This window comes from Aegilops tauschii, chromosome 7 (genome assembly GCF_002575655.3).
Source record: "Aegilops tauschii subsp. strangulata cultivar AL8/78 chromosome 7, Aet v6.0, whole genome shotgun sequence".
In the NCBI taxonomy this organism is placed as follows: domain Eukaryota; kingdom Viridiplantae; phylum Streptophyta; class Magnoliopsida; order Poales; family Poaceae; genus Aegilops; species Aegilops tauschii.
The window spans coordinates 546,952,850-546,974,195 of record NC_053041.3 but is presented as its reverse complement, the minus strand read 5'-3'; the positions used below and the strand labels follow the sequence as shown (position 1 = coordinate 546,974,195).

General features: G+C 45.5%; 2 protein-coding genes and 1 long non-coding RNA gene across 4 annotated transcripts; all 3 read left to right on the top strand.

Annotated features, from left to right (window-relative positions):
• Window positions 1-7,324: 7,324 nt before the first annotated feature.
• On the top strand, window positions 7,325-9,192 carry LOC141026412 (uncharacterized). 2 transcript variants are annotated; one of them, XR_012188493.1, is made up of 4 exons: window positions 7,325-7,703; window positions 7,800-7,869; window positions 7,971-8,159; window positions 8,478-9,192. It is a non-coding gene; the product is annotated as an uncharacterized lncRNA (long non-coding RNA). The 2 variants fall into 2 exon arrangements; XR_012188492.1 differs by having other exon boundaries at window positions 7,800-8,159.
• A 1,801-nt stretch (window positions 9,193-10,993) lies between these two features.
• LOC109732255 (BTB/POZ and MATH domain-containing protein 2-like) lies at window positions 10,994-11,780 on the top strand. Its single transcript, XM_020291456.2, has 2 exons — window positions 10,994-11,669; window positions 11,767-11,780. Exons 1-2 carry the CDS (start codon window positions 10,994-10,996, stop codon window positions 11,778-11,780), a joined length of 690 nt encoding a protein of 229 aa, XP_020147045.2.
• A 6,087-nt stretch (window positions 11,781-17,867) lies between these two features.
• LOC109732256 (uncharacterized) lies at window positions 17,868-20,812 on the top strand. The gene has a single exon (XM_020291457.2). The coding sequence runs from the start codon at window positions 18,851-18,853 to the stop codon at window positions 20,600-20,602; it is 1,752 nt and encodes a 583-aa protein (XP_020147046.2). The 5' UTR covers window positions 17,868-18,850; the 3' UTR covers window positions 20,603-20,812.
• Window positions 20,813-21,346: the final 534 nt, after the last annotated feature.

Below are 21,346 nucleotides of genomic sequence, written 5' to 3'. Positions count from 1 at the left end.
TTAGAATCGGGGCTTCAAAGACGTTTTTGAAACGCCACGGAGCATATGAGATGTTCCAAGAGTTGAAATTAGTATTTCAGACTCATGCCCATGTCGAAAGGTATGAGACCTTTGACAAGTACTTTGCCTACAAGATGGAGGAGAATAGCTCAGCTAGTGAGCATGTGCTCAGAATGTCTGAGTGCTACAATCACTTGAATCAAGTGGGAGTTAATCTTCCAGATAAGATAGTGATTGACAGAGTTCTCTAGTCACTCTCACCAAGTTACTAGAACTTCGTGATGAACTATAATATGCAAGGGATAACGGAAACGATTCCCAAGCTCTTCGTGATGCTGAAATCGATGAAGGTAGAAATCAAGAAAAGCATCAAGTGTTGATGGTTTACAAGACCACTAGTTTCAAGAAAAGGGCAAAGGGAAGAAGGGGAACTTCAAAAAGAACGGCAAGCAAGTTGCTGCTCCCGTGAAGAAGCTCAAAGCTAGACCCAAGCCTGAAACTGAGTGCTTCTACTGCAAAGGAAATGGTCACTGGAAGTGGAACTGCCCTAGATACTTGGCGGATAAGAAGGATGGCAAAGTGAACAAAGGTATATTGGATATACATGTTATTGGTGTGTACTTTACTAGTGTTTATAGCAACCCCTCGGCATTTGATACTGGTTCAGTTGCTAAGAGCAGTAACTCGAAACGGGAGTTGCAGAATGAAGAGAAACTAGTTAAGGGCGAGGTGACAATCTGTGTTGGAAGTAGTTCCAAGATTGATATGATCATCATCGCACACTCCCTATACTTTCGGGATTAGTGTTGAACCTAAATAAGTGTTATTTTGTGTTTGCGTTGAGCATGAATATGATTTGATCATGTTTATTGCAATACGGTTATTCATTTAAGTTAGAGAATAATTGTTGTTCTCTTTACATGAATAAAACCTTCTATGGTCATACACCCAATGAAAATGGTTTGTTGGATCTCGATCCTAGTGATACACATATTCATAATATTGAAGCCAAAATATGCAAAGTTAATAATGATAGTGCAACTTATTTGTGGCACTGCCGTTTAGGTCATATTGGTGTAAAGCGCATGAAGATACTCCATGCTGATGGAATTTTGGAATCACTTGATGCTTGCGAACCATGCCTTATGGGCAAGATGACTAAGACTCCATTCTCCGGAACAATGGAGCGAGCAATTGACTTATTGGAAATAATACATACTGATGTATGCGATCCGATGAGTGTTGAGGCTCGCGGCAGGTATCGTTATTTTTTTACCTTCACAGATGATTTGAGCAGATATGGGTATATCTACTTGATGAAACAAAAGTCTGAAACATTTGAAAAGTTCATATAATTTCAGAGTGAAGTGGAAAATCATCGTAACAAGAAAATAAAGTTTCTATGATCTAATCGTGGAGGAGAATATTTGAGTTACGAGTTTGGCTCACGCCACCTGGAACACCACAGCGTAATGGTGTGTCCGAACATCGTAACCGTACTTTATTAGATATGGTACAATCTATGATGTCTCTTACCGATTTACCACTATCGTTCTGGGATTATGCATTAGAGACAGCTGCATTCACGTTAAATAGGGAACGATCTAATCCGTTGAGACGACACCATATGAACTGTGGTTTGGCAAGAAACCAAAGTTGTCGTTTCTTAAAGTTTGGCATTGCGATGCTTATGTGAAAAAGTTTCATCCTGATAAGCTCAAACCCAAATCGGAGAAATGTGTCTTCATAGGATACCCAAAGGAGACAGTTGGGTACACCTTCTATCATAGATCCGAAGGCAAGACATTCGTTGCTAAGAATGGATCCTTTCTAGAGAAGGAGTTTCTCTCGAAAGAAGAGAGTGGGAGGAAAGTAGAACTTGATGAGGTAACTGTACCTGCTCCCTTATTGGAAAGTAGTTCATCACAGAATTCTGTTCCTGTGACTCATACACCAATTACTGAGAAAGCTAATGATGATGATCATGTAACTTCAGATCAAGTCACTACCGAACCTCGTAGGTCAACCAGAGTGAGATCCACAGAGTAGTACGGTAATCCTGTTCTGGAGGTCATGTTACTTGACCATGACGAACCTACGAACTATGAGAAAGCGATGATGAGCCCAGATTCCGCGAAATGGCTTGAGGCCATGGAATCTGAGATGGGATCCATGTATGAGAACAAAGTGTGGACTTTGGTTGACTTGCCCGATGATCGGCAAGCCATAGAAAATAAATGGATCTTCAAGAGGAAGACGGACACTGATAGTAGTGTAACTATATACAAAGCTAGACTTGTCAAAAAAGGTTTTGACAAAGTTCAAGGTGTTGACTACAATGAGATTTTCTCACTCGTAGCGATGCTTAAAGTTTGTCCGAATCATGTTAGCAAATTGCCACATTTTATGAAATCTGGCAAATGGATGTCAAAACTACATTCCTTAATGGATTTCTTAAAGAAGAGTTGTATATGATGCAACCAGAAGGTTTTGTCGATCCTAAAGGTGTTAACAAAATGTGCAAGCTCCAGCGATCCATCTATGGACTGGTGCAAGCATCTCGGAGTTGGAATATACGCTTTGATGAGTTGATCAAAGCATATAGTTTTATACAGACTTGCGGTGATGCATGTATTTACAAGAAAGTGAGTGGGAGCACTACAACATTTTTGTATGTGAATGACATATTGTTGATCGGAAATACTGTAGAATTTTCTGGAAAGCATAAAGGAGTATTTGAAAGGAGTTTTTCAAGGAAAGACCTCGGTGAAGCTGCTTACATATTGAGCATCAAGATCTATAGAGATAGATCAAGACGCTTGATAAGTTTTTTTAATGAGTATATACCTTGACAAGATTTTGAAGTAGTTCAAAATGGAACAGTCAAAGAAAGAGTTCTTGCCTGTGTTACAAGGTGTGAAATTGAGTAAGACTCAAAGTCCGACCATGGCAGAAGATAGAAAGAGAATGAAAGTCATTCCCTATGCCTCAGTCATAGGTTCTATAAAGTATGCCATGATGTGTACCTGATCTATTGTATACCCTACACTGAGTTTGGCAAGGGAGTACAATAGTGATCTAGGAGTAGATCACTGAACAGCAGTCAAAATTATCCTTAGTGGAATAAGGATATGTTTCTCGATTATGGAGGTGACAAAAGGTTCGTCGTAAAGGGTTACGTCGATACAAGTTTTGACACTGATCCAGATGACTCTAAGTCTCAATCTAGATACATATTGAAAGTGGGAGCAATTAGCTAAAGTAGCTCCGTGCAGAGCATTGTTGACATAGAAATTTACAAAATACATACGGATCTGAATTTGGCAGACCCGTTGACTAAACTTCTCTCACAAGCAAAACATGATCACACCTTAGTACTCTTTGGGTGTTAATCACATGGCGATGTGAACTAGATTACTGACTCTAGTAAACCCTTTGACTGTTGGTCACACACTACTACGAAAAGGGCTATAGCTAATATGGACATTAATGGCACACCACATATGTGGTGCGCCACTACTATATAGCAGTGGCGCACCATGTGTAGGTATGCCATTAGTGTCCATGTCACTAATGGCGCACCACACCCACGGTGCGCCACTACTAACAAATTTTTATTTTTTTTATTTTTCCAAAACTAGTAATGGCGCACCACACACTCTGTGCGCCACTACTAACAATTTTTTTACTTTTTTCTTAAAACTAGTAATGGCGCACCAGGGATAGTGCGCCATTACTAGTTTTAACTAGTAATGGCGCACTGTCCCCTGGTGCGCCATTACTAGTTTTTACACATCAAATGCACCCCCCTGCCCCCGTGGACCGCCTTTCAGTTTCAAAAAAAATAAAAGAAAATGATAGAAATGTCAAAAAAAAGAAAATAAGATTCCCATGTGATATGTGGTCTAGTTGTTAGCAAAATTTTCAAACATGAATTTTCGACTTTTTTGCAAAATCTCTCGAGAATTTGTAAAATGGGCATAACTTTTGCATACGAACTCTGATGAAAAAGTTTTTTATATGAAAAATCATCTACTCAAAAAGTTATATCCGATTTCAACTGGGGTTGAACAATTTCAAAATCCCCAAAAACCTAACAGAAAAAAAATTACGGGGCTTTCAAGATCTGGAGAGGCAAAAAAATTCAAAAAAAATCAAACTCGGTAATGGCGCACCTGCCCATGGTGCGCCATTACTATCTTCCCGCCTTCAAAATTCAAACTATATCAAAAAAATAAAAAAAGTTAGTAATGGCGCACCTGCCCACGGTGCGCCATTACTATCTTCCCGCCTTCAAAATTCAAAAAAAATAAAAAAAATAGTAATGGCGCACCTGCCCACGGTGCGCCATTACTATGCCGTATATATGGCTGGGCGGGGTCCTCTCCTCCTTACCTCTTCATTGTTCTCCTCCACTCCACCTCTCCTCCACTCCATCTCCTCCTCTCCTCCACTCCATCTCCCCTCCTCTCCTCCACCATACTCTCCTCCTCCTCTCCGGCGACCTCCTCCTCCCTCCTCTCCTCCCCTCCCCTCATGGTTTCTCCTCCCTCCTCTCCGGTGAGCTCCTCCTCCCTCCTCTCCGGTGATCTCCTCCTCCCTCCTCTCCGGTGATCTCCTCCTCCCTCCTCTCCGGTGAGCTCCTCCTCCCTCCTCTCCTCCCCTTCCCTCACAGTTTCTCCTCCCTCCTCTCTGGTGAACTCCTCTTCGGCGACCTCCTCCTCCTCTCCGGCGATGTAGGCGAGCTCCTCTCCGATGACCTCCTCCTCCTCCTCTCCGGTGACCTCGGCCCTCCTCTCCGGCGAACTCCTCTCTGGCAAAAGAACGTACAAGATCCAAAAATGAGAACAAAATTTGAAAAAATGTCGTGCAAAAAAACGAGCAAAAAAAGGGCAAAAAAATCGCGATCCAGATCCAAATTCGAAATTCAAAAATAGCAATGGCGCACGGTGGGGGTTAGACGGTGCGCCACTACTATTTTTCCGCCTTCAAAATTCAGAAAAAAATCAAAAAAATTTAAAAAAAATTACCAGTGGCGCACCTGTAGCAATAGTAATGGCGCACTACAAGGTGCGCCACTATTACCTACAATACTAATGGCGCACCAGAGGTGCGCCATTAGTATTTGTTACAAGTGGCGTGGTAATAGTGGCGCACCTATAGTGCGCCATTAATGGCCAAAACAGGTGCGCCACTAATTAGCCTTTTCCTAGTAGTGACATGGCGATGTGAACTAGATTATTGACTTTAGTGCAAGTGGGAGACTGAAGGAAATATGCCCTAGAGGCAATAATAAGTTGTTATTTATATTTCCTTATATCATGATAAGTGTTTATTATTCCTGCTAGAATTGTATTAACCGGAAATTTAGTACATGTGTGAATACATAGACAAACAGAGTGTCACTAGTATGCCTCTACTTGACTAGCTCGTTGAATCAAAGATGGTTAAGTTTCCTAGCCATAGACATGAGTTGTCATTTGATTAACAGGATCACATCATTAGAGAATGATGTGATTGACTTGACCCATTCCGTTAGCTTAGCATTTGATCATTTAGTATATTGCTGTTGCTTTCTTCATGACTACTACATGTTCGTATGACTATGAGATTATGCAACTCCCTAACACTGGAGAAACACTTTGTGTGCTACCAAAAGTCACAACGTAACTGGGTGATTATAAAGGTGCTCTACAGGTGTCTCCGATGTTACTTGTTGAGTTGGCATAGATCGAGATTAGGTTTTCTCACTCCGATCGTCGGAGAGGTATCTCTGGGCCCTCTCGGTAATGCACATCACTATAACCCTTGCAAGCAATGCAACTAATGAGTTAGTTGCGGAATGTTGTATTACGGAACGAGTAAAGAGACTTACTGGTAACAAGATTGAACTAGGTATTGAGATACCGACGATCGAATTTCGAGCAAGTAACATACTGATGACAAAGGGAACAACGTATGTTGTTATGCGGTTTGACCGATAAAGATCTTCGTAGAATATGTGGGAGCCAATATGAGCATCCAGGTTCCTCTATTGGTTATTGACCGGAGACGTGTCTCGGTCATGTCTACATAGTTCTCGAACCCGTAGGGTCCGCACGCTTAACGTTCGGTGGCGATCGGTATTATGAGTTTATGTGTTTTGATGTACCGAAGGTTGTTCGGAGTCCCGGATGAGATCAGGGACATGACGAGGAGTCTCGAAATGATCGAGCCATAAAGATCGATATATTGGAATGCTATATTCGGACATCGGAAAGGTTCCGAGTGATCCGGGTATTTTTCGGAGTACCGGGGGAGTTACGGGAATACATGAGTACATATGGGCCTTAGTGGGCTTTAGGGGAAAAAGAGGAGAAGCCACGAGGGCTGGCCGCGCGCCCCCCATGGGCCTAGTCCGAATTGGACTAGGGAAGGGGCTGCGCCCCCTCTTTCCTTCTCCTCCCCCTCTCCTTCCTTCCCCCTCCTAGTAGGACTAGGAAAGGAGGAATCCTACTCCTACTAGGAGGATTCCTCCCCCCCTTGGCACGCCTAGAGAGGCCGGACGGCCTCCCCTCCCTCCTTTATATACGTGGGGAGGGGGGGCACCCTAGGACACACAAGTTGATCAGTTGATCTTTTAGCCGTGTGCGGTGCCCCTCCACCATAATCCACCTCGGTAATATCGTAGCGGTGCTTAGGCGAAGCCCTGCGTCGGTAGCATCATCATCACCGTCATCACGCCGTCGTGCTGACGGAACTCTCCCGCGAAGCTCTGCTGGATCGTGAGTTCGTGGGACGTCACCGAGCTGAACGTGTGCAGAACTCGGAGGTGCCGTGTGTTCGGTACTTGGATCGGTCGGATCGTGAAGACGTCCGACTACATCAACCGCGTTGTCATAACGCTTCCGCTTTCGGTCTACGAGGGTACGTGGACAACACTCTCCCCTCTCATTGCTATGCATCACGATGATCCTGCGTGTGCGTAGGAATTTTTTTGAAATTACTACATTCCCCAACAAGGTGTTACCTTTAGTCTCCACCTTTTAGTGCCGGTTCTAGAACCAGGACTAAAGGTCCTTACGAACCGGGAGTAAAAGTCGTTTTTCTACTAGTGTCATGTTGGTGTTCATGTTGCTACATACATGTTCAAGCTAGGGTTTGTGTTGCATGCTCTAGATTTTTATACGTGCATGTAGTAGGATCACTGGCGGAGGGCTCCGGTGGGCAAGGTATGGCAGCCGCCATACCTTGATTTTGGGAAAAAAAAGAATTTATACGTATGCATCTATCGATCTGTACGCTCTGGACTCGTTCGACCGCAGCCAGCGCTGGCCTGATGGGCCAACGCATCCAGGCTGTTGGGCCAGTAGCTAGCGCTGGCCTAATCGACCAGGCAGGATCGATTCCATCGAGCGCCCACGTACACGAGGAAAAAACGACGCAGACGCACGCTCGACCCAGACTGCGACGCAACCCTAAGCTAGCGCGGCGGCGGCGGCTGGCCGGGTCGCGAGGACCAGGCGGGCGACCGACGACGGCGGCGGCATGCTGGAGGCTTAGAGGGCTGCGGCAGCAAGCTCGAGCGGCAGCTCCAGCGCGGCTCCAGCGAAGGCAGCAAGCGGCGGCAGCAAGCGGCGGCTCCAGCGGGCGACGACAGTTGGGGGTTTTCCTGGTAATTCATCAGGTTCCAACCAGAGGACTAATTGCAGCCACTTTGTTAGGTATTGGCGAGTTTTCTTTTGTCCAATCGGTGCCCAATCGATTTTTGTTTTTAGATTGTTATACGTACAAGCTAATAAGATGCCCAATCGGTGCAGTTCTGTCCAGATTACTAGAAGATGGATAGAAAGGGGAATGGACTAGCAAATCCAAAGAAAAGGGGAAGATGTAATTTCTCCTTTTTCTGAAATTTTGTAGCAATTTTGAACAGCAGATTGAAGCCTTACATTCAAGCAGATTGTACTCATATATTAATGTTGTGATTGCAGATTTGAAAAAGTATTTTGAAGTGCTTGGTAGTGGAAGCAGCTCAAAATTGAATCCAAGCATCCGCGAAAGTGCCAATATTTCGGCACATGTCACTCATGAAGATCAAGTGACTTCCATGGAAGTAGAGCATGAAAATTTGATGCCAACCGAACAAGTGGAAGAAAATGTTGAAGTTCACGGGGTTGAAGGTATAACTATTTTTAGTGAAGATTACTTAAATGGTGATCCAGGACTTCCCATTCCACTTGATAGTTTTGCCCCCAACATTAGAGATGTTGTTAGATTTGCTTATATACGAATGGGTGCAACTCAACCAACTAGTTGCACTCCCCCCCCCCAAATGGAGATGGAAGATGCTTCTTCCCACAATGGTATAAGGACTTTGATTGGTTCGAATATAGTGTAATAAAGCATAAGGCTTATTGCTTCTATTGTTATCTTTTTAAGCATGACCGAATGGATGATAAATTTGGGTTGACTAATTATATGACTGTCTACTTCTACAGGTATTTGAGCAAAAAAGGAGAGACCGTTGAAAGATTTCTAGCTATTAAGCATGTCCCAGACACAACATTTGCTTTCTTTGAAGAAGGCATTGTTGGAGGTTTTTGCTAAACATGGTCTAGTTGTTGCAAGACTTAGAGGGCAAGGATATGATGGGGCATCTAATATGAGAGGAGAATTCAATGGAATTCAGAAGTTAATTCGAGATGAGAACCCATATGCTTTCTATATCCACTACTTTGCCCACCAACTGCAGTTGGTAGTTGTTGTCATTTCGAGATGCTGCAAGGGTGTTGAGGATTTTTTTTGACTATGTGACCATGATTGCCAATCTCAGCACTTCATTGAGTTGGCATTGCTACTACCGGTAGCGACGGAAACAGTTGAAAGGGCCTTCTCATCAATGAAAATCATCAAGACTAAGTTGCGCAGCAAGATGACCGATGGTTGGCTGAATGACTTGATGGTTTGTTATATTGAGCGAGAGATCTTCAAAAGTATTGATCTTGGTAAAATTAAGGAATATTTTCAGAATGAGGGTAGGGCATTGCCATTGCCTGGGTCTTCTAGACGCCATTGAAATCTTCATTATCGGTATGTTTTAGGTTGTTTTCCTATTGAAACATGCCTACATTTTCATTGTATTTCGTTTTTTGTTTGTAATGTGTATTGACTCTTTCGATTTGCATCAAAAGTCAAAAGAATTGTTTCCTTAAGACTTCGCCACACCTTAATTTTTTTTCATCCTCCCCCTCTGAGTAGGACCATTTTAGGATGCTGCCAAATGTGCATGGCTGCACATGGGTGCTATTTTTAGATGTTTCCATGCTTAGGATAGTGCACTGATGAGTGGCAGTTGCAGAAGACCAGATGCCACTGATCAGTGGCATTTGCTCATGGGCAACTATCACTGACCAGTGCCACTTGCTCTTAGGCAAGTCCCCTGATCAGTGGCACTTGCTCTTGAGCAACTGCCATTGATCAAGGGACTTGCCCAAGAGCAAATGGCACTGATCAGTGGCATTTGCCTAAGAGCAAGTGGCATTTGGCAAAGAGTTTGTGCACTGATCATTGGCATTTGCTCTTGGGAAAATATCTCTGATCAGTGCCATTTGTTGTAGTGCTAGTGCAACTGATCAGTGGCATTTGAGCTAATGCCACTGATCAGTAGTTGTTCATTTTGCAAGCACCTCTAATACTTGTCATCTTACCTGACAAGATATTGAAGAGTGACTGGGACGTGCCGGGTGGAGGAACTCGGGTGGTGGCCGGAGCTGAGGGCGCTGAGGATCTCATCCCCACGAACAGGTGGCTCAAGAGGATGGACCTTCCTGGCAGGATCGCCTTCATGAGCCTGCCTCGTTCAAGGGGATGATCTCTGAAGACCGGCCACGAGGAGGGGGCCCGGGAGCCGCTACGCTTCTACCAGCAGATCAAGGACGCCGAAGACCTCGCCATGCTCGTCATCCCTCGCAAGTTCGTGGAGGTGATGAACGAGTGGCTGGTCATCAAGCGGCTCCCGCGCGTGGTCATGTTGTCGGCGAACAAGTGGTGCGAGTTCTGGGTGCACGTCCAGAACTTCGAGGGGCACATGGTGCTTGGCCGGGGCTGGAACTACTTCTGCCGCCGCGTCCCCGGTGACCTCCTCGTTCTGCGCATCTCAAGACTCGGCTTGAAGGTGGTTCATTGCAGCAAGCACAGCTGCGGTAGTGACATTGAGCATGCAATGTAGTTAACTTAGGTGTTAGTGTTGAACTTGTTATGGTCTGTGGCTAGAACTTATGGTACTTGTGCTGTGAACTTGTTAATATTTTTGCCAGGAGCCGCTGGCGTGGAGCAGGGAAGGATGATCCCCCTTCTTTTAATCTATGTGGCTTGCTTTCATTTCCGTTTCTTGCTTTGTTTGATCTCATTTGGTTGCTTGTTCTGTTTGCTGTCAGTGCTTGCCTCTTTGATCTGCTGTCAGTTGTGCTTACTGTTGTGCTGATCATGTGGCGGTAAGGCCACCACATTTGAGTGGGATGATCAGAACACAAACGTTGTTTGTAACCAAACAGATGAAGTTTGCATCTGCTCACACCCTAAGCACAAAAACGGTAACCTAACAGCAGGGGGTAAGTGCCCCTTCATGTGATGCAGGCAACCAAACAGGTTGCATCTGCTGCATATGAGGCTGCATATGAAGAACCAGACTGACTGAAGATGGAGATGGACATGCAATGCGGGTACTGTAGCGAACTGCAACCAAACACGCCCCCGACAAAGGATATCTTATTCTGGACGAGATCGGAGATACAAGCAGTCCCGGATACAAATATTGGAATCTCGTTCCAAGTAACAATCGGAGACAGAGTGGCAGACGACGTGTCGACCTAGGCAGTACTATAGCAGTATATATAACGGTGCAGCACGTACGCCTTGGACGTTCCAAAATCCAAACCCACCGCCGAGAAAACAAACGAGCAAACCAACATATCTCGTCGACCACGCTAGCCTCCGATCCGATCAGAGACCAACCATGGTCGGCATGAAGCTTCCGCCGCCGCCCACGCGCTCGACGATCACCACCACGACGAGCGCCGGCTCTCACGAGCTCAAGGTGGAGGGCTACTCCGTGACCAAGCTGCTCGTCGACGGCGAGCGCATCGAGTCCAGCAAGTTCAGGGCGGCGGGCCACGATTTTCAGATCTGCTACTACCCGAACAAGTACCGTAAGAAGGACTGCAACACCGGGAGAATATCAGCCCCTCCCGGAGCGCAGATGCTCCACGCCGGGAGCAACGCCACCATCTCGTTCTTCCTCAAGTTGGCCGGCGGCAGCAAGGGCAAGGACGTCCGCGCCGAGTTCCAGTTCAGCCTGGTCCCTCGGCACGGCGGCGAGCCTGCAGCACCGGGGGCGCCGGCGAAGGTCCGGTTTGTTGGTGAACGCCACGTGGTGACGTTCCCTCGGAAGCACAATGGCGTTGAGTACTGGGGCCTGAAGATCTCGAAGAAGGAGCTCGAGAAGTCGCCGGAGTACCTCTGGGACGATTCCTTCGTCGTGCGGTGCGAGATCTCCGTCGTCGAGAAGCCGATCGTGAGAAGCCATGACTTCATGGTCTGCCGCTGCAAGGATGACTTGTGCAAGCATCATCATCTGACGGGCGCCTCACTGGTCAAGGACGTAGTCGTCAACTACTTTCTTAAGTGTCTCGGTATATAAAATTACGTTTTACGGGGTCATACATACGAGTAGTATTCAAACCATAGTTTCGATTTTACAATTGTAATGATGTTTTTGTCCCTATATAGTTCAAGTGCACTAGTTTAAACTGCCGTGTCGTGAATTATTTACATACTGAATGTTTTATGTATTGATATATACGCCATGTTCTTCTCTGGCTAACTAATCTAACTGCATATGCCGTTTCTTGCAAGCAATGTTATAGATTTGTACAATGATTCTTAAATTTTCGGAATCAATAACTATCGAACGTCTGATTTTTGACGTTTTCAGTCCGAACGCATTTAGCGTCGTTAGATTTTCTTTACGAATCTTAAAGCAGGCTGGAACGCCATGTCACGAAAAAAAACGTTCGGGGTCTGATCCACCCGTAGCAAACGCCTCACTTTCTCTATCATCGGCCTTATCCCTTCCCGTCCAACCACTATGCTCTCTCCCTGCGCTCTCTCGCCGCCGCTCGCCAGCCATAGCCGCTGCCCCACTGCCGCAGCGCAGCTCAGCGCCGCTGCCCCATTGCGGCACGTCCGGCCGCCGCATTGCAGATCAGCGGGGCCGGCCCCATCCCCCGCGGCACGTCCGGCCCGCTGCAGCGCCACTCAGCGCCGCCGCATCCCTCCACCATCTCCCCGCCTGACAGTCAATGCCTCCGCCGCACGCATCGACGGCAATCGCGCGACGAGGAGCCACGCAGTTCGCGCGAGGCCCTTGTGTGGAGGAGCATGGCCGGCCTGTGGCAGCCACGCTTGGAGGAGCCCCGGTGAGCTCTCCAGCTCCGCCCCACATCAACGGCGCGCTCCCTTCACCGATGAGCGCTCTGCTCCTTCTCCCTGTACCTCGCGGGGATCCAGCTCCGTATCGCGTGCCGGTCGACCGACTGTACCTCGTCATAGACATTGGTGAGGTTTTCTGCTCGGTTCCACTCCCATAACGGTCTTCGTTTCGGCTGAAGTTGCAGTGGACTGTGTATTTTGCAGCCATGGCAATTTGTGTAGTGGTTTTCGCCATGAAATTGCAGTGGATAATGTATATTTTTTGCAGCCATGCCAACCTTTTGTAGTGGACTTGCCATGAACTTTTCAGTGGCTAGTGCACGTAGGCTGTCACAACACATGTTATTTGTTGAAATGTTTTGTATATTTTAGGTCCATGGCAATTTTGAGGAAAAAATAGATGTATATCATGGCCATTTTGCCATGTAGCACGGCAACATCATTTTGTTGCAGCCATGGAAATTTTGGTAATGGAATTGCCATGAACATTTAGTGCTTAGTGCATGTATGCTGTCACAGGACATGAAATTTGTTGAAATGTTTTTTTTAGGTCCATGGTAATTTTGAGGCGAAGACAGATCTTCATCATGGCCATTTTGCCATGTAGCATGGCAACATCATTTTTAGTATTCAGGTGGGAATCGTTAAATTGAAATGCTGGCAATTTCTTACAAATTGAAACTTGGTCTCATGGTCATGACATATTTGTCTCTGGGGTGTCATTTGTTATAGTACACTCATGGCAACTTTTATTACAAACCGGAACCTATTTTTATCCAACTTTGATGGCAACTCTAAACAAACTAGCGTGCCATCATGAAGTGTTTTTCAACATAACGGCAAGTAGTGTCTTTTGCATCATGATATGTTTTAATATACACAATTTTGCCATGATGTGTTTTGGCATAAAAGTGTTTGTGTTTTGTGTGTGTGTGTGTTTTGCCTTGACTTTTTTTATGTTTGTGTTCTCTGGTTTGTAGCTATGTTTTTATCCCATGGCAAAATTTTCTTTTTTTGACAATTTGTTAATTCTTTGGTCTATGGGCTCATGGTAAACGTAGTGAGAAAAACATGTTTACTTCTAATAACACATGGCATTTTTGGTTTGATGACACATTTTTTGCAAGTTAGTTTCATTACCCATGGCAATTTTTGGACATGTCCACTTTCAAAACGTAACTACAATTACCATGTACCATCTACATTTTTTCCTAGGGAGCAAAACCCTTTTATAGTCCACAATTGTTAAAGGAACATTTTCCCTCCTAGTTTTTGCCATGTGCAAACTGATATTGTTGGTAAATTAATATGGTAAATAAAAAGCAATTTGCCAAGACAACAATGTTTCATGTCAAATTTTTACAATTGTCCATGGCAAATTTATATTATGCATCATGGCATTTCCAGTGCATGGACCATGTCAAATTTTTGTAACAAAGGCATGACAAAATTATTTCTTTTTCAACATGGCAAGTTTAGTTTTATAACCATGGCCATTTTTAATTTATATCCCTTCTAAATTTAGTTTTATAGCCATGACAAATTTACTTTACAGCCATGGGAACTTTACCTTGTTTTTGCCCTAGCAAATTATTTTACCTTTACATACATGGCATTTTTCCTTTTTTTTACATACATGACAACTTTTTTACTTTTACTTTTTCTCGTGGCAACTTTTCTTTTTTTCTTGCCATGGCAAATTAACTTATTACATCCATCGGAAATTTTACTTTTTATTTGTCATGACAATTTTTTTAATCCACATTTCTTGTGTCTTCGTGTTTATAGTAAAATATCATGGCAATCAAATTAAATGTTTATTTTTCCATGGAAATTTTTAACTTTTATTGTCATGGCAATTTTTAATTCTTTTTGCCATAGCAAATTTACCTTAAATGACACGGCAATTTTACCTAAATCGCCATGGCAATTTTTAACTTCTACTGCCATGGCAATTTTTACTTTATTTTTGCCATGGCAAATTTACCTTAATTGACACAGCAAATTTACCTAAATCGCCATGGCAATTTTTAACTTTTATTGCCATGGCAAATTTACATAAGTCGCCATGGCAAATATTTTTAACTTTTATTGCCATGGCAATTTTACTTTTTATTTGCCATGGAAATTTTACATATTTTTTCCATGGCAATCTTAATTCAAATATAATGGTAAATTTACATTTCCAGGACATGGCCAATTATACTATGTAGCATGGTATTTTAACTCGTGTAGTGATGGCAATTTTTAATTTATTCTCATGGCAAATTTACTTTAGTTTTGCCATGGTAAAATGTACACTATTTCTACCATGGTAAATACTGATATTCACATGGCAAATTTTTTGTTTAACTTTTTGTATAATCTAGTTGTACGGGACCATGGCGATTATTATTGTATGCATCACGGGAATTACTTTTTGCCATGGTATTTTTGAATTTTTTGCCATGCTTTTTCTTAGGAATCAAATATGTTGTAAACCTTGCCATTTGTAAAATTATATCATAGCAAATCATAAAATAGTTTGGCCAAACTCGAATGGCATTTTTTTGGAATTTTCCATGGTATTTTTCTGCTTCTAAAGTCGATGACATTTTTTCGTACTACATCAAAAACTAGTCTTCTTTATTTGTCACAGAAAAAGGAAAAAAATCTGGGCTTCTTCTTTTTTGCTACTGGGCTTTTTTCTTTTTGTTTTACATTAAAAATGGCAAGGCCCTGTAGGGGCCTGGGGAGGGCGTTCGTGATTTCGATCCTTTCCTCCCGAACGAAACGGTTCGTGAGGGGGGAACCCTCGTACTGAACGACTCGTTCGGTCTGGGGCTCGTCGGGAGTTATTGACGTCCTAAATTTTAGGTACTTAAACTTGCATAAAAGATGTGAATAGTACAACTTGTATGACCTCGGCTGGGTGTAGGGATTGGAGAATTAGGAAGGGGTTGTAACCATGATTTTCGGATCTTGCCAATGCCCGCTTCTATGCGGCTTCAAGGGGCTGCACCCAGCCACAGAACCAGCCAACGGGACCCCACCTCCTTGCTCTCCCCTTGTTGCTGTCAGAGGCAGCGCAAAACCTAAGCGGGGCCGGCGTTCGGAGTGTACTTACAAGCTAAAGCCTAACCAACGCTTGCTTTTTTTCTGATTTAAAGCAAAGCACATTGGTATTTTAGTTCATACTCCATCTATTTCTTTTTAATCTGCATATAAGTTTTTTCTTAAGACAAATTGTGTAAAGTTGAACCAAGATTATATAGGGAAAAATATCAACATTCAGAATATCAATTCAATATCATTTATGCACCATGAAATTAGTTTCCATATTGTATATCTTTAGTATTGTAGATATCCGTATTTTCAATATGCTCAAACTTTAAAAAGTTTGACTTAAGAAAAATCGTATATGTGGAGTAAAAAGAAACGGAGGAAATACCATTTAAAGCCAGTCCAGAGGTGCCTTTCTTGCTTTTGAAACATCCTGTGCCCTACCTTGCCTCTCACGGGAACGCTCCCGAACTGACCTCTCTTTCACACACACTCGTTCCCATCCCAAAACCCTACTCATGTGAACCAATGCGCCAATTGTTGCCTCTCCTTCACCCAGCCTTCATGCCTCATCGGCGCAGTGCTGATCCTAACCCTGACCCCTCGTTGGTTAACCCCATATGTGTTCGTCAGTCGCAAAAAAAACCATATGTGTTCGAATGTTCTCCATCAATGACGGCCAGTACGTGCATATTCAAGAGGCCAACGTCTTCGCCGAGGGAGAAGGGGAGTCATTGAACACCAACCATAGTGTCAAGATAAGCTGGTGGATTATAGTGCTAGCCCAAAGATCCGTGCGGTATAAAGGCCACAAATAGTCATGTAGTGGCTCTCAACAGAAAACAAGCAAACTGCTTATCACCTTTAGGCCCGGTTTCAAGTTTTCTTATCTGTATGCATACTTCGGCCTCGTTTGGGGCGAGTTTACAATGCAAGCGGGACGGTGGAAGGGCATGGTAGTATTGGAACGACCCCGGTAAGTGTTGGATGTTGTGAAGGTGCAATATTATAAGCAAGGACTTTGGAGTTGAAGGCAATTAAGTTGGGTCGCGGCCTCGACGAGAGTTAGGAGCCCTCTATATTCACCGCATCATGCAAGCTAGAACACCGAAAGCTGAAGAACTTAAAGGCATAGAACACAAAGTAAATTAACAACCTAATGGGTAAGAACAAGTGAGGTGATGCCCACCAAGCCCACACATGCCCATCCCTCATGGAACAAGACAACCCTCTCCATAGACTATAGAAGATAACCTTGCTTTTAGGGGCATTCTAGTCTTTCCTATATTAAATGTTTTTCCTTTACCTTTTCCTCCTCATTAACAGTATTGGTTGTCATTAGTACAATGCCATGAGACTATAAAAGGCCCACATGGTTCACTTGTAAGTCATTTCGCATTAGGAAGAAGAGAGATCTCACTAAGGTGAAACATATGCTTCTTTTGAGATGATTCACTTAGGCATTGGGGCAGAGAAATTTCTCCGAGCACTGGGTTCAGAGCAAAAGAAAACATCCCGAGGAGAGCTTACCTTGCATCGGCGAGTTGGTAATTGACATGAGGACTTGTATTGAAGAGATACTCGAGATCCACCCTCAACTCAACCCCTCTACATTTACCAACATTCTCAGCAAATGATTAATTAATTTATTTTAAGTGTTTTTTCATATTCATAAAGATTCACCTACTTTTGTTTTCTTTGGTCCGGATTAGTTATTCTTTTTTTTATGGCACCGTGAAACAAGGGCAACTTTCACACTAAAATCCGACAACATGCCCATTTGGTGCAAAGAAATCACTACTTGATTTTCTTCAACTAATGATACTACCACTGAGGCCTACACATAATTGTAAAATCAGTGGCAATTTAAGTTTTATTATATGTGTCACATTCTCCGCGCATGGACTTGATGTTATTATACAATTTTCCTGGTAAAAGGGAATTTTGATCCAAACCCTGCGTCAAGATTATACAACCGCAGAGAGTCCATATTAGGCCTCCACATAATAAGAAGACAATGCTTAGGCGCGGAGGGCGGATCTGTAGGTGGTGCATGTTGCTCATTCCAATGTTGAACATCTACCACATACTTTGTTTGCTGAATTGTCAACATAGATCAGATGGTAGTTTTAAAGAAACAAGAAGTTGTAAGGAAACAATAAGTGTTGAGATGAAGTGCTTTCCAAAAGTAATATCGTCCTACCAGCAAACCTCTGAAGAATGTATGTGGAACACTATGGTTACATCTACTTTTCCTAGTGTTAAATTGTGGGCAACTAGCTAGTATTCTTCTTGAAGCTTTAATACTGGTTAAAAATAGGTGGACAAAGAGGGTGGATGTGTCACCAGGTGTCAACTGTTGCCCCTTGCCGTTTCAGCATTTGACAAGGTCTGTTCGAAAACATGAGGTTCTTATATTGCCCGGATTTCTCTCATTCTCTTTCCCTCCACCGTCTCTCTCCTCCTCCTTCCGTCGCCGCACCATTTTTGGCCATTCCGAGCTTAATAAGGTATGAAGCTTCTCTCTTCTTCTCAGTTTCGAGACACAAATTTTTCATATGTCCATGCCGATCGATGGTGGTCAATCCACCATGAATTGATCCCACTCGGCTCGAGGTATGCTACTGTTCTGTCCTGGCTCTTTCTCCAAGTAATTTGCGTGTCATGTTGGCGATATTAGCTCTGATGCGTTGCGATGATTTGGAGATTGGATCTCCAAGAAGTTTCTCTTAGTAATAACGATTTCCTCTGTGGTTAGCCGGTACATGAAATTCAAATCAGCTGCGTAGATCAGCTTGTTTTTCTTATTCTGTATTTCTGAAACATTTCATAAATGATAGAATTTATACAGTTCTCTCATATATGTCTGTCAGGCTTTTTTTTTCTTCCAATATTGATAATGATCATGATACCTTTGCATAAACAGGAACAATTAAACTAGTGCTGTGGATGGTTAATTAATCCCTATATCATCTGAATATTTCTTACTGCAATAACAAATGAACATCATGCACCTTATGATAACACTTAAAAAGGATAGATAGCAAGTCAATGGTTCCAATAAGTGGTGCTAGGGGTGTTTGTCAGGTAAGATTTCAGAAAAGAAGTGGAAGATAACACCCAAAAGAAACCGTAAACATCCATTCTAAACCCTTTTCATCTCTAGGATCAGTGGTTACCATGTCTGCAATCAAATTTGCATTGCCTCAAGGTCAACCTCACAGAACAAATCAAAGCTCAGCAAACAGAATTCCCTGCCATTAGTTCTGCATTGCACAAATTCTTACACGCGAAGTGATTTGACGAAATCTCTGGCTTTGTGTGGCAGCAGGAGCAGCTCATGGCCACACGGCCAACGCCGGGGTCGCGAGACGGCAGCAGCGCACGCCCACGAAGCACGAGCGGCAGACCCACCACGTCGTCGAGCGCGCGCCCGGCCAGCTCCGACCACACCTCCTGCCGACGCGCACGCGCCTCCCTCAGCCCCTCCCCGGCGTCAGAGTCGGACAAGCCGGTGCCGTCCTTCCTCCGCCCCACCGTCAGCTCGAGCCTGCGCAGCGCCTCCCCGTCGTCCTCCACCTCCAGACCGCCCTCCTCCAAGGGCCGCGCCACCACGCCCAAGGGGCTGTCCCCGGCGCACCCAGCGGCGCGCGCTCCAAGTCCGATCGCGCCCAAGCGGTCCCCCGCGCAGCAGCCCGCGAGCTCGCAGCGGCCGATCACGCCCAAGCGGCCCCCTGCGCAGCCGGTGAACGCGCCGCGGCCGATCACCCCGGCCATGGACAAGTCCAAGTCCAAGGCGTCCACGTCGCGGTGGTCCGTGGCGTCGCCGAGGCAGCTGATGCAGAAGGCGTCCCACGCCTTCAAGGTCGGCAGGTCCCGCAGCAAGAAGAGCAAGGACCTGGCCGGCCCCGCGGCCGAGGCGGTGGCGTCCGCGAAGGAGACGTCCGGTGCTTCCGGCGAGATCAACGCCGAGGCGGCGAGACCCCCTCCCGTGCCGGAGCAGCAGCGCCGCCCCCCTGAAATGACTGCCGCGACACCTCTCGACGTCGTGCAAGCAGAGGTGGTCGTGGAGCCCAACGCTGCCCTACAGGTACTGCAGGAAGCGGCTTCGCGACCGGGAGAAATTGTCAGTAATGAAATCAAGACAGAGGAGGAGGTGAGTCAAGAGGAGCAGGTAATGCCAGAAGAGTCGAGAGCAGAAGCAGAGAAGGCGAATGCCATTGACGAGGAGAAGGTGATGCCGGAGGAGTCCGTGGAAGCCGTGAAGGTGGATGAGCCGGCGCCGGAAGAGAATCCGCAAGCCGGCAACGTTGAAGGGACACAAAAGGAAGCTGAGAAGATTACAGAGGATGAACCTCCGCCGCCGGCCGCCGTTGTGGAAGAACCAGCGAAGGAGGCAGCAGCGCCGCTGAACGTGCAAGATGTACCGGCGGCCAGCACGGTTCAAGAGGAAGCCGTCGTGGAGAGCAAGGCCGAGGAGAGGCCGCAAGCAGAGCCGGCGAAGCACGAAGATGCCACGAAGCAGCCCGAAGCATGTCTGATCTCTGAAGAACCGAAAGAACAACCCGCCGCCACGCAGAAGCAGGCGGAAGCCGCCGAGGAGCCCAAGGTGATCGCGGCATCCAAGGCATCATCGGTGCGGGCGACGTCGCTGGAAGAAGCTCTGGAGGAAGTGGACACGGTGACCAAGGTGGGCACTTCGCGGTCAGAGCCCGTGACACCGGCGAAGGTAGCCATCAACAAGGAGAAGGCGGCGATCGACACGATCTTGAGCGCTTCGGAGCCAACGACGCCGTTGAAAGGAGCCGCCAGGAAGGAAGGGGCGGCGTCGTTCATGGGGAAGATTCCGGAGGAGGGTCGGCTGAGTTTCAAGGGGAGCAGGGTAAAGACGGCGATGGAGAAGCGGCCGGAGGAGGCGCATCCCAAGAAGAAGGAGGTGTCGCGGAGCAACGACGTGCTGGAGGAGACCAAGAGCAAGCTGCTGGAGAAGAAGAAGAGCAAGGTGAAGGCGCTGGTGGGGGCGTTCGAGGTCGTCATGGACAGCCCCCGCGCGTCCACGCCGGGCCCGGGCAGATCGGCCCCGAGGTTCTGATTCTGGTTCGGAGGGAAAAAGCTCCAGTGGCGACCGTGTGGATTGAAATTTGAATTGTGTGGTGTTCATGGTGCTTTGGGATATGATATGATGCTATGCCATGTTCTTTTTGTTGGTTATATGTATGTTGATCACTGATTTTTGTTGGTCACTGAATTAAAACAGAGTTTTTAGATGCCTTTCTGTGCCACTGCGCCGTGGGATGCACTGTCTATTTTTATTTGGAAAAAGTATATTTTTTGTCCCTCAACTCTTTTGAAAATACAGAAATAATCCCTTACCAGCAAAGCTTAGTCCCTTAACTTTTACCCCGGATAAGTTTAGTCCCTCGTACCGCTTTCAAGTGGTTGCCTACCGAGGTGGACACCATTTTGACTAAAACCAAACACGTCATACATGTTTGACCGGTCTTTGGTCCATGTGGCAATATTTCTCTTTCCTTTCATGTATTTAAAGTGTGGACATTTCATCGAGCACATGGCATGCAATGTCTGCATGTACACAGTCATGCTTGCTGCACCTTGCCACGACCGATTATCACTATCGACTGACAAGCCACGCCCCATTTTGGGCTGCCCTGCACGCCTCGCCGCACCACAGCTCCCCGGCCACCTCAGCGACGTGTCCATGAGGCCGCGCATGCATGGTACATTGGTACACGCTCCAGATGTTGAAGATGCTCCTGATAGCAGCCCGAGCATGATTGCACGAACGTGGATGAGCGGGGGTCATGCTTGTGGGTGG

What these genes read in the sequence shown, in the direction of transcription:
- LOC109732255 (XM_020291456.2), top strand. Translation starts at nt 10,994, where the DNA reads ATGGTCGGCATGAAGCTTCCGCCGCCGCCCACGCGCTCGACGATCACC.
- LOC109732256 (XM_020291457.2), top strand. Translation starts at nt 18,851, where the DNA reads ATGGCCACACGGCCAACGCCGGGGTCGCGAGACGGCAGCAGCGCACGC.